The 14,465-nt window shown below is 44.9% G+C and overlaps 1 protein-coding gene and 1 long non-coding RNA gene across 3 annotated transcripts in view; one reads left to right on the plus strand and one right to left on the minus strand.

The window, feature by feature from the left end:
• LOC142660569 (uncharacterized) overlaps positions 1–14,465 on the plus strand; it is a 90,670-nt gene that overhangs the window by 65,923 nt on the left and 10,282 nt on the right. The gene's annotated exons all lie outside the window — the stretch shown is intronic.
• TM7SF2 (transmembrane 7 superfamily member 2) overlaps positions 6,474–14,465 on the minus strand; it is a 28,296-nt gene continuing 20,304 nt past the window's right edge. For both annotated transcript variants that reach the window (XM_075837193.1, XM_075837191.1), the window contains exon 11: positions 6,474–7,364. In XM_075837193.1, the coding sequence (XP_075693308.1) occupies positions 7,204–7,364 (161 nt within the window). In that variant the 3' untranslated portion in view covers positions 6,474–7,203. The remainder of the gene's footprint in view (positions 7,365–14,465) is intronic.

The raw sequence follows: 14,465 nt of genomic DNA on the forward strand, positions 1-14,465 counted from the left end.
GGCCACCAGATCTCCAGCAGCAATCACCTAGAACAAAATGCAGACCCAAACAGCAATGTCTACATGAAAATCCAGATACAATTGCCTCAGATGATAAACACAATAACCGTTGCAATTAAACTCTGACAGCAGGCCGCAAGTAGGAGACATTAGAAGGGTATCACATCGGCTCAGCAGGACGACCATCATGACGCCTCATAGGAAAAGCAGGAGAACGACCTCGCCTGCGTGACCGTGGACGCAGCGGCGGGATGGGAACATAAGGCCAATCAGGAAGAGAAACTCTAGGCAAGCGGAGAGCAGCGCAGAAATCCGGAACATCCCCTGGGTCCCGAACACTCAGCAGTGTCCCGTCCCTGCGAACCTGCAGCTGAAAGGGGTGACCCCAGGAATAGGAGATCTCGTGTTCTCTCAAGACATCCAGTAAAGGACGTAGCACTCTGCGCTTGTCCAGCGTCATCCTGGACAAATCAGACAGCAGCTGAATCTTGACCCCCTGTAATAAAACCTTGCCTTTATCTCGGGCCTTCCTCATGATCTGCTCCTTAAAGGGAATGTGTTGCCAGCAAAACATGTTTGTTTTTTTTTTAGTTAAACAGTTAGTGTATAGGTGATTAAACATTGTTCTAATTTTTTTTTTCACGAGTCAGGAAAAATTGAATCCAATTTATAATATTTCCCAGCACTGGTCACTAGATGGAGCCATTCCCAAAATTGCAGCATTGCATGTGGTAAAGCAACCACATTGCTTTATGCTGCAAAATTGGGTAAAAATCCCTCGCTCTAGTGAGCTCTCAGAATCCCCCCCTCCTTTATCCTGGCTAGTGCCGGGAGAAACGAGGGGTTTGAACGGTCTAACCTCCTACACTGTGTGTCGCCATTTTTTGAGCTAACACACAGTGTAGAAGGTTAACATACAGTAGTAAAACACACTGAAACACGAACATACATAGAAATAACTTACCTGCTCCAGTCGCCGCCGCTCCCTCCGGTCCATCCGCTCCGTCTGCTGCCGCTGCTCCATGTGCACAAGTCCGGAAGCCGCGACCGGAAGTAGTAATCTTACTGTCCGGCCGCGACTTCCGGTCCACAGGAAAATGGCGCCGGACGGCGCGCATTTCAAATTGAACTGTGTGGGAGCGGCGCATGCGCTGTTCCCACACAGCGGCGTACACGATAGTGGATGGAACGGGCCCCGTTCGCAGTCCCTATGGGACTGGAGCTGCCGTATTCCATGTCTGTATGTGTCGTTAATCGACACATACAGAAATGGAAAAAAAAATTGCAGCCCCCATAGGGAAGAAAAAGTGGAAAAATAAAAAAAAGTAACACACAAACACACAAATTAATCCAAACGTTTTTCATAAAGCACTAACATCTTTAAAATATAAAAAAAATTTTTTGGGTGACACTGTTCCTTTCAGAGAAAAGAAATGGACACGGCATAGCACATCTCTAGGCCTATCAGGATCCGGGTTACGAGGGCCTAGAGTCCTGTGAGCTCTATCCAGCTCCAGAGGATCATCAGCAGGGCGCCCTAATAATGCATTAAACAGAGACTGTAAAGCAGGGATGAGTTGACCCGGAGAGATATCCTCAGGGATGCCCCGAAGCCGAATATTATTACGGCGATTCCGATTCTCATGATCCTCAGCAAGGTTAAATAAAGCGTGAATCTGATGAGAGTGTTGATCCAATCAGTCGGCATGAGAAACTTGCTGCTGTGTAATAACGGAAACATCGCTTTCCATCCGCTGGACTTGATCGGACAATTGGGATAGATTGGTGGTAAGAGATTGTATCTCTGATTTATACGTCGCCTCAAGACGGTTTACATAATGCTCCATGTCCTGTTTAGTGGGCAATGCTGATAACTGTCGTCTCAGGCCCTGTAAATCATCCCCTAGGACAGCAGAACCACTCATGTGAGAGGAGGGATGAACAGCCAAATCTCTGGGAGAGGTAGAAGGCAGCAATGCAGACCCCAACACATGAGGGGAGGATGAAGGAGAAAAACGGCCGCCATGACAGGCACCACGTGGCGAGCAGTCCCGCGCAGGCAGCGCCATCACAGCCCCAGAAGAGCACGGCTCTATCCCATCCAGCAGGGAGGGAAACTGCCTCGGAGAACTCGAGATCGAGGAGAAGGTACAATCAGTACCTGATGCAGCAGCGCCGGCCGCAGATGACAGCCCCTCTGGAAGCGAAATCCCGGCGCCATCTCGTCTCCCTTCCAGCGGCGCCATCTTAGAAGATGTTCCAGAAGCAGCGTCAGTCAGGAATCGCTGGATGGAGCCGGCTGAAGACATCTGCCGTGTACAATAAGGAGTCCCCGTGGAGGCCTTGGATTTCCTGACCATCAGGTAAGTAAAATGTTGCTTATTAATGTGCTTATGATCGGGTTAGGGAAGTGCAGTAACAGAGCTCTAAAGCAGCACGTCTGGTCAGCGCCATGTCCAAGCCACGGCCCCCCAATAAAAAGACTTTTGAACTAAAAGTATTTGTTTTTGCATCGTTGCATTCCAAGAGCCGTAACTTTTTTATTTTTCCATCAAAGTAGTGATTTTTTGGGCTTGTTTTCTGCTGGACGAGACGTAGTTTTGATTGATACTGTTTTGGGGTGCATGGGACTTATTGATTAATTTTTATTATGACTTTTTTGGGGGGCAATGGAAAAAAATTGCAATTTCGCCATTGTTCTTTGCGTTTTTTTTTTACGGTGTTCACCTTGCGGTTTAAATTACATATTAACTTTATTAATGGAGTCATTACGGTCGCGGCAATACCATATATGTGTACTTTTATTTATTTTTTACACTTTTACTAAATAAAACCACTTTTTATGGAAAAAAATTGTTATTTTTTTACTGTAATTTTTATTAATAAGCTTTATTTCACATTTATTATTTATTTCATTAGTCCCACTAGGGGACTTTACTATGCGATCTTCAGATCGCTGCTATAATGCTTTGGTATACTGGGTTGGGGACCATCGTGTTCGGTGGGGCCCCCAGCAATCAGACGATTATCATCTATCCTGTGGATAGGTGATAATTGTGTCAAAACCACAGCAGGCTCAATATGTTCCGGATATTCACTGCGGATGTCAGCATTTTTAATGTAGAAGGGGTGAAATCCGCATCAAAATAACCACAAAGCGAGAAAATGTGAATCCAGCCTAACTGAACAGAAACTACAGCAGACTTCACAACTGAACCTTTATATCACTCATTCATACCTTTGTATGATCATGCCATGTGAGGACAGGATTTGCCTTCATATGGACTTTTATTAGGAAGGTGTAAATGCAACATTAACTGGTTGCCGACACAGGACAGCCGTCTGTGCGCGCGATCTAGAGCGGGGCAACGGCTGTAATACACAGCCACGGCCCCGCTCTGACAGCGGAGAGGGGAGAAACATCTTCTCTCCGCCGTTAACCCTTTGAACGCCGCGATTAAATCTGATTGCGGCGTTCAAAGAGGGGGGACTGCACATTGATCGCGCCACAGAAAATAACTGTGACGCGATCAAAGCCCACAACTCATATGGCCAGACAGCCCAGGGTCCATTGAAGGACCCCAGGCCTGTCTGAACATATTTCCTGTTGTTAGGGCATACTGAGGTATGCCCTAACAACTGCCTGTGTACAATCAGTACACAGACTAATGTACTGGCATATAGATCTATGCCAGTACATTACAGTTACAAAATAAAAATCAAAATGATAAATCCCTTTATGGGATAAAAAAAAAAAAAGTTAAATGATTGTAAAAAACCTAAAGAACAAATGTATAACATTATTTATGATGATCGGTGTATGGTGTAAAAAAAATAAATATTAAAACGGCAGCGGAACTGCTTTTTTTCTGCATTTTCGCCAAAATAAAAATTTATAGAAATTAAACGATAATGTATTTGTACCAAAAAAATGGTACCTACAAAAAGTACAACTCGTCCCGCAAAAAAAAAAGTCTCATACAACTACGTCGTACAAAAAAATAAAAGAGTTATGAGCGTCGGGATGCAAAGAGGGGAAATGTAAAAAAATTGCTCTGTCCTCAAGGCCAAAATTGTCCGTGTCCTTAAGGGGTTAAAAAAATAGTTTTGTCCAGTTTTTAAAAACAAAACAAAAAACAACAACCTTGTATCACTCAAATGTCTTTATTTGGGGTGGGAATCCAGCCTATCTCAAACGCACGCTCCTTTGCAGACATGGGTGGAATAGGCCTACCTTAAAGCATACTACCAGGCTTCCCATCTTGCACAGATTTTAGACTGGTGTCACCACGCGCAGCTTAAACAATGGGTGCATATTGAACAGAGCTTCACGCTGATCCCTCTGAAAGCTCTCCTCTGGTTGGATAGGTACCAGACCCACTCCCTATGCCTTCATCTTAACCTGGGTCCCACTTCGAATTACAGTATCACGGCTGACATCCAATCTTATATACTTCCTTCGCCGTACCCCTGATTTCCAATACTAGGGAATCCAGTCTTCCCTCCTGGTGTTGATGACTTGGTTTTTCGGGCCTGGATTGATGCGGATAGGTTCTGGGTTCTTCGTCTTGGGGATGGCACTTATTGGCCTTCCACAGAAGAGCTCTATAAGAGCCCAGAGCCTCACGCCCCATGGGTTGCAGATCTCTTCAACTTAATCATTTCTTATCCACCCTTCCTGTAAGGTCCTTTTACCTGAGAGATCGGACCTCTTCCGAAACTCTGTGCCTGGACAATGGAATATTGCGCCACTCATTGTCAACGATATATAAGATTCTACTAGCACCCCTTGACCAGTCGATTCCGATGTTTATTCTACAATGGGAAACAGATTTGATTATCACCCATTCACCAGAACAGAGGACTAGAAAATAAGCTGGTATTACATGGCCCGATGTGGGCTGTATAAACGAGCGCCGATCAACGAGACACCTCATTGATCGGCTCTCCTTTAACAAGGAGCCATTATGGGGACGGGCACTCGTTACTCAGATTGCTCATCCCCATACATTTCTATCATGTTTACACAGGGATATGTGCTGTCAACATTACTAATAGTTTCGGCATGTAAAACAATGCAATCGGCCAATGAACGAGCTGATCGTTGCCCTGTTTACCCAAGAGAAATTATCGGGTTAGCCTGATAATTGGTATATAATCGGTATAAAAGGGCCTTTACTCTCTAAGGCCTCTATCAGTTCTAGATTTCAAGAGGCTAACTACAAATTGCTCTCCAGATGGTACCGTGTCCCTCCTTGTTTACATGTCCTATTTTCAGAAGTTCCACCAACTTGTTGGCAATGTAACTTGGCAGAGGGCACCTTTTTTTTTTTATACATATTTTACGGTCTTGCGAGGTATTGGCCTAGTTTTGGGAGACTGTGATTCGGGTTGTTGGGGGGGGGGGGGGTGACTGATCTGACCATGGGCCCTGTTTTCTTCCTACTCCATCACCTTCAGATCCCACTCTCTATTTATAAACGCTCGATTCCTAGACATTTAGCAGAAGCTGCTAAAATGTGTATTTCCCTCCTGTGGAAACAACAGAGATCTCCTCCGATTTCCCTCTGGATCGCTAAAGTTAAAGAAGTCATGACCATAGAAAATCTTATATCTTCTCTTAGTCAAGATCGCTTTTGCAAAACATGGTACCATTGGATAGAATTTCAAAAGTCTGAGTACCGTGCTCTCACACCTTAGTAGAACTATTTGGAGAACGGATTTGGTGTGCTTTGGTAGAGACGTCTCCCCCCCCTTTTTTTTTTTTGTTTTGCGCGTTTGTTTCTCAGCACTGTATTGTCCTTAGTTATTTCTAAGGCCTTAGTCACACGAGCGTATTTCACGTCCGTGTGCTGTCCCGTTTTTTTCACGGACACAACACGGACCTATGAAAATCAATGGGGCTATTCAGACATGCGTGGTTTTTCACACAGCGTGTGTCCGTTGCGTGAAACTCACTGCATGTCCAACCTTCGTGCTTTTTTTGCGTACCATGCAGCCCATTGACGTCATCTGTGTGCTGTCCGTGTTTTTCACGCACCAGTTGCTAAAGAAATGAGGAAATAAAACCTCCACCTACTTCAGTTTTGTTTGCAGACGTAGAAATTGTATGACAAATGCGCGTAAAAACGCAGACTGTACACGGATGCCACACAGAACTGCAACGCAGGAAAAACACACACATATATATATATATATATATATATATATATATATATATATAACTGTACCATGTAGTTTTGTTGTTTTTTGCGGCAGGTTGTGGACCTGCTCCTTTTTGTATCTCCCATGTCAAAATAAAGAATTTATTAAAAAAATAAATATATATAATAATTTTGGGGGCAACTTGTCCTACAAATACTGGAGTATGGTAATTTACATACCTCAATACCTTTTGAGGATTGCCACCACGACACCGCATAGTGACTTCATGAATTAAACATATTAATTTACAGTGTAGTTACAGTCAAATATCAACACAATTTCTCTTTTTATTGCATTTTTATTTTTTTTATACAAATTGCACTCCAGTAAAACATTTTATACTCCAATACTACTCAAGTATGCAGATGGCCTGAATACAACTTTGCCATATATTTAGTGTTGAGAACTGATGAGATCCCATTAGGACAGAGCACAAGGCAGAAAATGTTTTGCTGCTTTGCTCTCATCTAATCCCATTCATGACTCCTACACAGAGGCATATTAAGGCCGTCTGAAGGGCTAGAATGATTATGGCAATTTACCAGTCAGTTGTTCTACTTCAGTTTGCAGGACATCGCAAACATGAGGTCTTTTATGTTTAAATTTGTTTTAAAAAAAAATAAAAAAAAATCAGCAAAAGTTATGAAATTCTAGTATGGTTAATTCTTTGGGTCGATGTTGGGTACACTTACAAAAATATCAACTTATGTAGGGTCCTATTATGCCTAAAGAAGCTGCAGGCTTTATGGTAATACTAGCTGCATGGCATAAAGATTGCTGAATACCAAGACCATTCTAACCATATTCTGAAGTACCAACACTGGTGTATTCTTCATGTAGTCTAATGGTATAATTTGTGCCAGCAGTCTGCTTTCCAGCAATTAAGCAATTTTTTCCTTTAAAAATATAACGCCATCTACATCTCCACAAACATCAGTCTGTGCTTTTTTTTTTCTTGCCTTTGCCACACTGGAGCTGAAATAAGAGTTGGTGGATGGATCAATATATATAAGGAAATATCCTATAGGGAACTCTTCTGCAGTATTCCTGCCAGGCTAGTCCATACTTCTTCAAACACTGGTGCTCATCTCTTGCCTCCCGGTGAATCAGCAGAATGGTGAAATAAATAACATAGAAGTAGGGTAAGATGTGCCCAAGACCTGTGGGAAAACATTATATATTTACACAAACATTGGAAATACTTTTTTGCATAAACCCATTGTAACTAGGAAGAGCTAATATTAGGTCGTGATGAATGGTCCCTGCTTTCCTGATGGAATCTAATAAAATTGTTTGCTAAAGAAAAAGGCCCTAGCGTGGAAGTCATGTCATTATTTCCAGCGCAGATCCTGTATCCCATTGAAATTAATCAACTGCAACCTTTGGTGCGATCAGTTGTCATATGTACGATTGGTGGAAAAAGTGTTAGTGCTTTCCGAAGAATAATTTACATGGCTAGATTATAGTTGAGGGCAATGAGGAGTATGTTGGCGGTATATAATCAGTATGGAAGTAAATGGTCTAAAAAAAAAAACAAGTGTGACAAAAACAGAGGGCCCCGCTCACTAGAGATTACAATCTACAGAGCTTTGCTGTATGCAGTACAGGACCAATGGTGAGCATCAGATAAAAATGTACTTCATGGAAGGTAATGTTATCTGATTTCTGAGTCAGGATACAGGAGGAGGCTGATTTATATCTGTTTGTGTACGGCTGGAATCACACGAACTTGGCGTTTTTGCGCGCGCAAAAACCACTTGACAGCTCCGTGTGTCATCCGTGTATGATGCGCGGCTGCGTGATTTTCGCGCAGCCGCCATGATAGAGATGAGTCTAGTCGACGTCAGTCACTGTCCAGGGTGCTGATAACTGATCGGCAGTTAACTCTTTCAGCACCCTCGACAGTGAATGCCGATCACAATATCGAGAAACCTGTTAAAAAAAAAAGAAAAAGTTTGTACTTACCGAGAACTTCCCTCCCGGCCGTTGCCTTGGTGACGCGTCCTTGGTGACGCGCCTCTCTTGACATCTGGCCCCACCTCCCTGGATGACGCCGCAGTCCATGTGACCGCTGCAGCCTGTGCTTGGCCTGTGATTGGCTGGAGCTGTCACTTGGACTGAATTGTCATCCCGGGAGGTCAGACTGGAGGAAGAAGTCGGGAGTTATCGGTAAGTCAGAACTTCTTTTTTTTTTTTACACGTTCATGTATATTGGGATCGGAAGTCACTGTCCAGGGTGCTGAAACAGTTTAACTCTTTAAGCACCTTGGACAGTGACTATCTCCTGACGTCGCGTACGGGAATTTTTTTTGCCGAGTTCGGCCGAACCCGGTGAAGATCGGTTCGGTTGTCCGGGTTCGCTCATCTCAAAGACACTCCGTTTGGATGTTTGTAAACAGAAAAGCACGTGGTGCTTTTCTGTTTACATTCATCCTTTTGACAGCTGTCAAGTGCTTCCGTGCGGCATGCGTGGTTTTCACGCACCCATTGACTTCAATGGGTGCGTGATGCGTGCAAAACGCCGAAAGAACGGACATGTTGTGACTTTTTCAGCGGACTCACGCTGATGAAAAATCACGGACATGTCTGCACGGCCCCATAGACACATATAGGTCCGTGCAACGCGCGTGCAAATCACGCGCGTTGCACGGACGTTTTTTCCGTTCGTCTGAATAAAGCCTACTAGTGAGAGTCTCTGCTGATTAACCTCTTACAAAACAGGTGCTCCTCTAGCTGGATTGTAGAATGTACATAGATATTTTCTGCTGCTTACATGAAGCAAAGTTTTATATATCTACTCAATGTTTAACATTACAGGAATTCACCACGAAAATTGTGGCATGCAGAAAAAAATAAATAAATAAATCTGAAAACCGCCAAAACCGATTTTACTGTTCAAAATTTATGTACACACCCCAAAAAGGGGGGTGTACGTCCTGGAAAGCTGCCATTTTCATACTTCATCAGTAATGACAGACTGTGACAAGGGTAGCTGAACCATGGCAGCAAGGTCGGCATTAGGGGAATGTGACCTGTGCCATTGCACAGGGTGCATGACTCCAGCAGGGGGAAGGGGACACTGCGCTGGCTCCCTTCCCCTCCTTGTTTCAGAAGCGCCCAGGCTTCTTCTCTCAGTGGCATCGCTACCGTTGTAGCAGCCATAGCGGCTACTAGCAGCGACAATGGCTGGCGGCGCCGCTGGGGCTGCTACAGTGGTAGCGACGCCACATTCAATAGTATCTGCGTCCTTAGGACGCAGATACTATTGAACACTATAGCAGAGCAGGGAGGTATCTCCCTGCTCTGCTATCTAGAAGCACCACTGTGGCTCCCTAAAGGAGCGGAAACCCTGTGTGGCCGGAGATTCCGCTCCTGGAAGGAGTGCTTGATGTATCTGTCCATATATGGGGGACTCCGCTCCTTCAGGGAGCTACAGTGGCGCTATCTACAGGAAGGGGGGTGCTATCTACAAGGGGCTGTGTGGCACTACCTACAAGGGGGCTGTGTGGCACTACCTACAAGGTGGCTGTGTGGCACTACCTACAAGGGGAATCCGTGAGTGGCGGGCTGATGGTAATTTTACTGTGAGTGGGGGGCTGATGGTCTTCAAGTGGTTTCCACCTCTGACCTCAAATTGAAATTAATAGGAGGCAGAAAATACCTGCAGCGCTCGTTTGGAGTGCTTTTTTGCTTAAAGGGAATGTGTCGCAAATTAAACCTTTTTTTTTTTAAGTGTCGTTACTTATTTCTATTATATTTTTTACGTTTTTTGCTGTATTTTTTTTTTTTTTCCGTATGGTGGAAAGTATTAAAAATTAAATAATAATTTGACATGTTTTCCAATGTTGGCCACCAGGGGGAGCACTTCCCAGAATTACAGCAAGGTGAATAAGGCAAAGCAACCTGACTCACAGCTGCTGTAAATGTGGGAGGGAACCTCACCCCCCCTCTCACAAGCCAGGTAAAGGTGTCTTCAAATTGCTAAGCAGTGTCTGGCAGCCATATTGGGTGTGATTCTGCAGCTGGAAGAAGTTATAGGACACACCAAAAGGCTAAGTGTATGTTCACACGCTTACTAAACAAAGGGAAAACCGATCCTGATTTTCAGCCATTTTTTAATCAAACTCGCGTTTTTTAACGGCTGTTTTTGGAGCTTTTTTCTATAAAGTCAATGAAAAACGGCTCCAAAAACGTCCCAAGAAGTGATGTGCACTTCATTTTGGTCGGGCGTCTTTTTACGTGCCGTTTTTGGAAAACTACCACGTAAAAAACGCCCTGTCGGAACAGAACGCCGTATTTCCCATTGAAACCAATGGGCAGATGCTTGTAGGCGTTCTGCTTCCGATTTTTCAGCTGAAAACATTGTGTGTGAACATACCCCTAGTGTATGTGCACACGCTAACAGCATTTACGTCTGAAATGCCGGAGCTGTTTTCAGGAGAAAACAGCTCCGTCATTTCAGACGTAATTGCTCGTACTCGCGTTTTGCGAGGCGTCAATTACGGCCGTAATTTGGAGCTGTTCTTCATTGAATTCAATGAAAAACGTCTCAAATTACGTCCCAAGAAGTGTCCTGTATATAAGTGTCCTGCACTTCTTTGCCGAGGCTGTTATTTTACGTGCAGTCTTTTGACAGCGACGCGTAAAATTACAGGTCGTCGGCACAGTACGTCGGCAAACCCATTCAAATGAATGGGCAGATGTTTGCCGACGTATTGGAGCCGTCTTTTCAGGCGTAAATCGAGGCGTAAAACACCTAGTTTACGCCTGAAAATAGGTCGTGTGAACCCAGCCTTAGAATGATGAAAGTGAAGTGAATGACTTTTCAGTTGACCGGTTCACACGCCGTGTATTTGACATTTTACGTGCAAAAAAAACACACTTGATTTTGCGTGTTTGGGGGATATGTGTGTGTGTGTGTGTGTGTGTGTGTGTGTGTTCTCGCCGCTGATTCTTCAAAACAGCTGATAAGCGACTATGAAGTATCAGCGGCGCCCGTGCACACTCCGCTCTGCCACACACACGGGAAAAGTCTTAAAGGGGTCGTCCAGGAAAACATGGCGCCGCACCTGTCCTCAGGTCGTGTGTGGTATTACAGCTCTGTCCTATTCACTTCAATGGAGGTGAACTGCAATACCAGACAAAACCTGAGGATAGGTGCGGCGCTGTGTCTCCAATCCGGACACCCCTTCTGTCCTGAGATGACCCGACGGGGGAGGCGGGTGTCAGAGCCACCCACCGCCATCACCGCAGACAGAACCACACAACTATGGCATGAGGGCAGTGCTTGTCCTGAGTGCACTGTCTCTTATTATGGACAGAGTTATAGTCACATGAACCCCGTCTGATGAACCGGTAACCTAGGTCCGATCACATGACAGAGGGGGGTCACCAAAAACCCTGTGCACCCTCAGCCCGTCCATCCAGCCCTTTCCTGGTTATATCTGCGTCTGGGAAAGCTGGGTGACCACCATTACCCCTCATACTGGAGTGTTTAGGGATGTGACTAATGAACCTCTTCACACTCCAGTAGGAGGGGTAATGGTGGTCACCCAGCTTTCCCAGACCCCTGAACGATAAATTTCTCTAGTTGTCCTGAGACGGTTTGGGGATGTGACTAATGAACCTCTCAGTCTCAGCACAACTAGAGAGATTTATCATTCAGGGGTCTGGGAAAGCTGGGTGACCACCATTACCCCTCCTAGTGGAGTGTGTTTGGGGATGTGACTAATGAACCTCTCACACTCCAGTAGGAGGAGTAATGGTGGTCATCCAGCTTTCCCAGACCCCTGAACGATAAATCTCTCTAGTTGTGCTGAGACTGTTTGGGAATGTGACTAATGAACCTCTCAGTCTCAGCACAACTAGAGAGATTTATCGTTCAGGGGTCTGGGAAAGCTGGGTGACCACCATTACTCCTACTGGAGTGTGTTTGGGGATGTGACTAATGAATCTCACACTCCAGTAGGAGGGGTAATGGTGGTCACCCAGCTTTCCCAGACCCCTGAACGATAAATCTCTCTAATTGTGCTGAGACTGAGAGGTTCATTAGTCACATCCCCAAACAGTCTCAGCACAACTAGAGAGATTTACCGTTCAGGGCTTTCCCAGTACAGTTTCTTCGTGTGTCCTTCACACAAGGGAGGGGGGGGCCGTCGGGGGAGGGGAGGCCGTTTGGGGGGGGAGGCGTTTGGGGGGGGGGGGGCCGTCGGGGGTCACGAGAGCTGGGGTCTGTGAGGTAGAGAGTGGGACATGCAGAGACACACATCTTACCTGCAGTGCAGCTGGTCTTCAAGATGGCGCCTGCTCTCTCCCTGCAAACAGCTGCTCTGCTCTGTGTGACTCTGACCTGCGTCTGCGCAGGACAGAGCCATAGTGCAAAGTCAATGGGACGGCTCCCGTTCATTGACTCCTATGCACTGTAGCTGCCGTATTCAATCTCTGTATGTGTCGTTAATCGACACATACAGAGATGAAAAACAAAATGGCAGCCCCCATAGTGAAGTAAAAGTTAGAAAAAAGAAAAAAAAGTAAAAAACAAACACACACATAAATAAAAGATTTTATAATAAAACACTAAATGCAAATTGATATAGAAAAAAAAAAATTTCGTGACACCTTTCCTTTAAAAAAGCAAAAATAAAAACATCACACAACGCGGTCAATTCAAAATCTGCCTCAAAATTCCTGAAGCAATGAAAACCAGCTCCAATTACGTCAGTAAAAGATGCCGCAAAAAACATGTGCACTTGTAAAAACGTCTGAAATTCAGGAGCTGTTCTCGCCTGAAAACAGCTCCGTAATTTCGGACGTAATTGGCGTTGCCGTGTGAACATACCCTAAGAGTGTAATGCCTGGTTTTAGCCGTTTTCTGTTCTTTCTCAAAAAAGTTTTGGTAGGGTTGCGCTGTGGAAATTTATTTCCAGGGTTGCCTAGAGTTCGAAATGGTTGGGAAACTCTGTACTAGGCTACAGGATCACGCCAGCCTACACAAGGATCCCATCTTGGAGCATCTCAGTTTGTCCTGGGAACGGGTCCTAGGCGAGTACAATTGTTTTTGTTTGGGGGCACTGTCTACAAGGGGGAGGTGGGGACTGTATGGCACGATTTACAAGGAAGATGTGGGGGGATGTATGGGACGGTCTACAAGGAGGAGGTGGGGGATTATGGTACGGTCTACAAGGAGGCTGTATGGCACGATCTACAGGGGGGCACTGCCTACTAGGGGGTGGCTGCATGTAGCAGCCAGAGGAGGGGAGCATTACACTGTGTGGAGGCCACTAAGCGGACATTATACTGTGTAGGGGCACTACAGGGGGCAATATACTGTGTGTGGCACTTAGAGGGCATAATACTGTGTGGGCACAACTAGAGGACAAAATACGGTGTCCTTAAAGGGGTTATACAGTGAAGGAAATAAGTATTTGATCCCTTGCTGATTTTGTAAATTTGCCCACTGTCAAAGATATGAACAGTCTAGAATTTTTAGGATAGGTTAATTTTACCAGTGAGAGATAGATTATATTAAAAAAAAAAAAAACAGATGATCACATAGTCAAAATTATATATATTTATTTGCATTGTGCACAGATAAATAAGTATTTGATCCCCTTGGTGCCTGCATTAAAGACAGCTGTCTTACATGGTCACCTGTATAAAAGACTCCTGTCCACAGACTCAATTAATCAGTCTGACTCTAACCTCTACAACATGGGCAAGACCAAAGAGCTTTCTAAGGATTTCAGGGAGAAGATCATAGACCTGCACAAGGCTGGAATGGGCTACAAAACCATAAGTAAGACACTGGGTGAGAAGGAGGCAACTGTTGGTGCAATAGTAAGAAAATGGAAGACATACAAAATGACTGTCAATCAACATCGATCTGGGGCTCCATGCAAAATCTAACCTCGTGGGGTATCCTTGATCCTGAGGAAGGTGAGAGCTCAGCCGAAAACTACACGGGGGGGAACTTGTTAATGATCTCAAGGCAGCTGGGACCACAGTCACCAAGAAAACCATTGGTAACACATTACGCCGTAATGGATTAAAATCCTGCAGTGCCCGCAAGGTCCCCCTGCTCAAGAAGGCACATGTACAGGCCCATCTGAAGTTTGCAAATGAACATCTGGATGATTCTGAGAGTGATTGGGAGAAAGTGCTGTGGTCAGATGAGACTAAAATTTAGCTCTTTGGCATTAACTCGACTCACCGTGTTTGGAGGAAGAGAAATGCTGCCTATGACCCAAAGAACACCGTCCCCA

The sequence above is a fragment of the Rhinoderma darwinii genome, chromosome 9 (genome assembly GCF_050947455.1).
Source record: "Rhinoderma darwinii isolate aRhiDar2 chromosome 9, aRhiDar2.hap1, whole genome shotgun sequence".
Classification (NCBI taxonomy): Eukaryota; Metazoa; Chordata; class Amphibia; order Anura; family Rhinodermatidae; genus Rhinoderma; species Rhinoderma darwinii.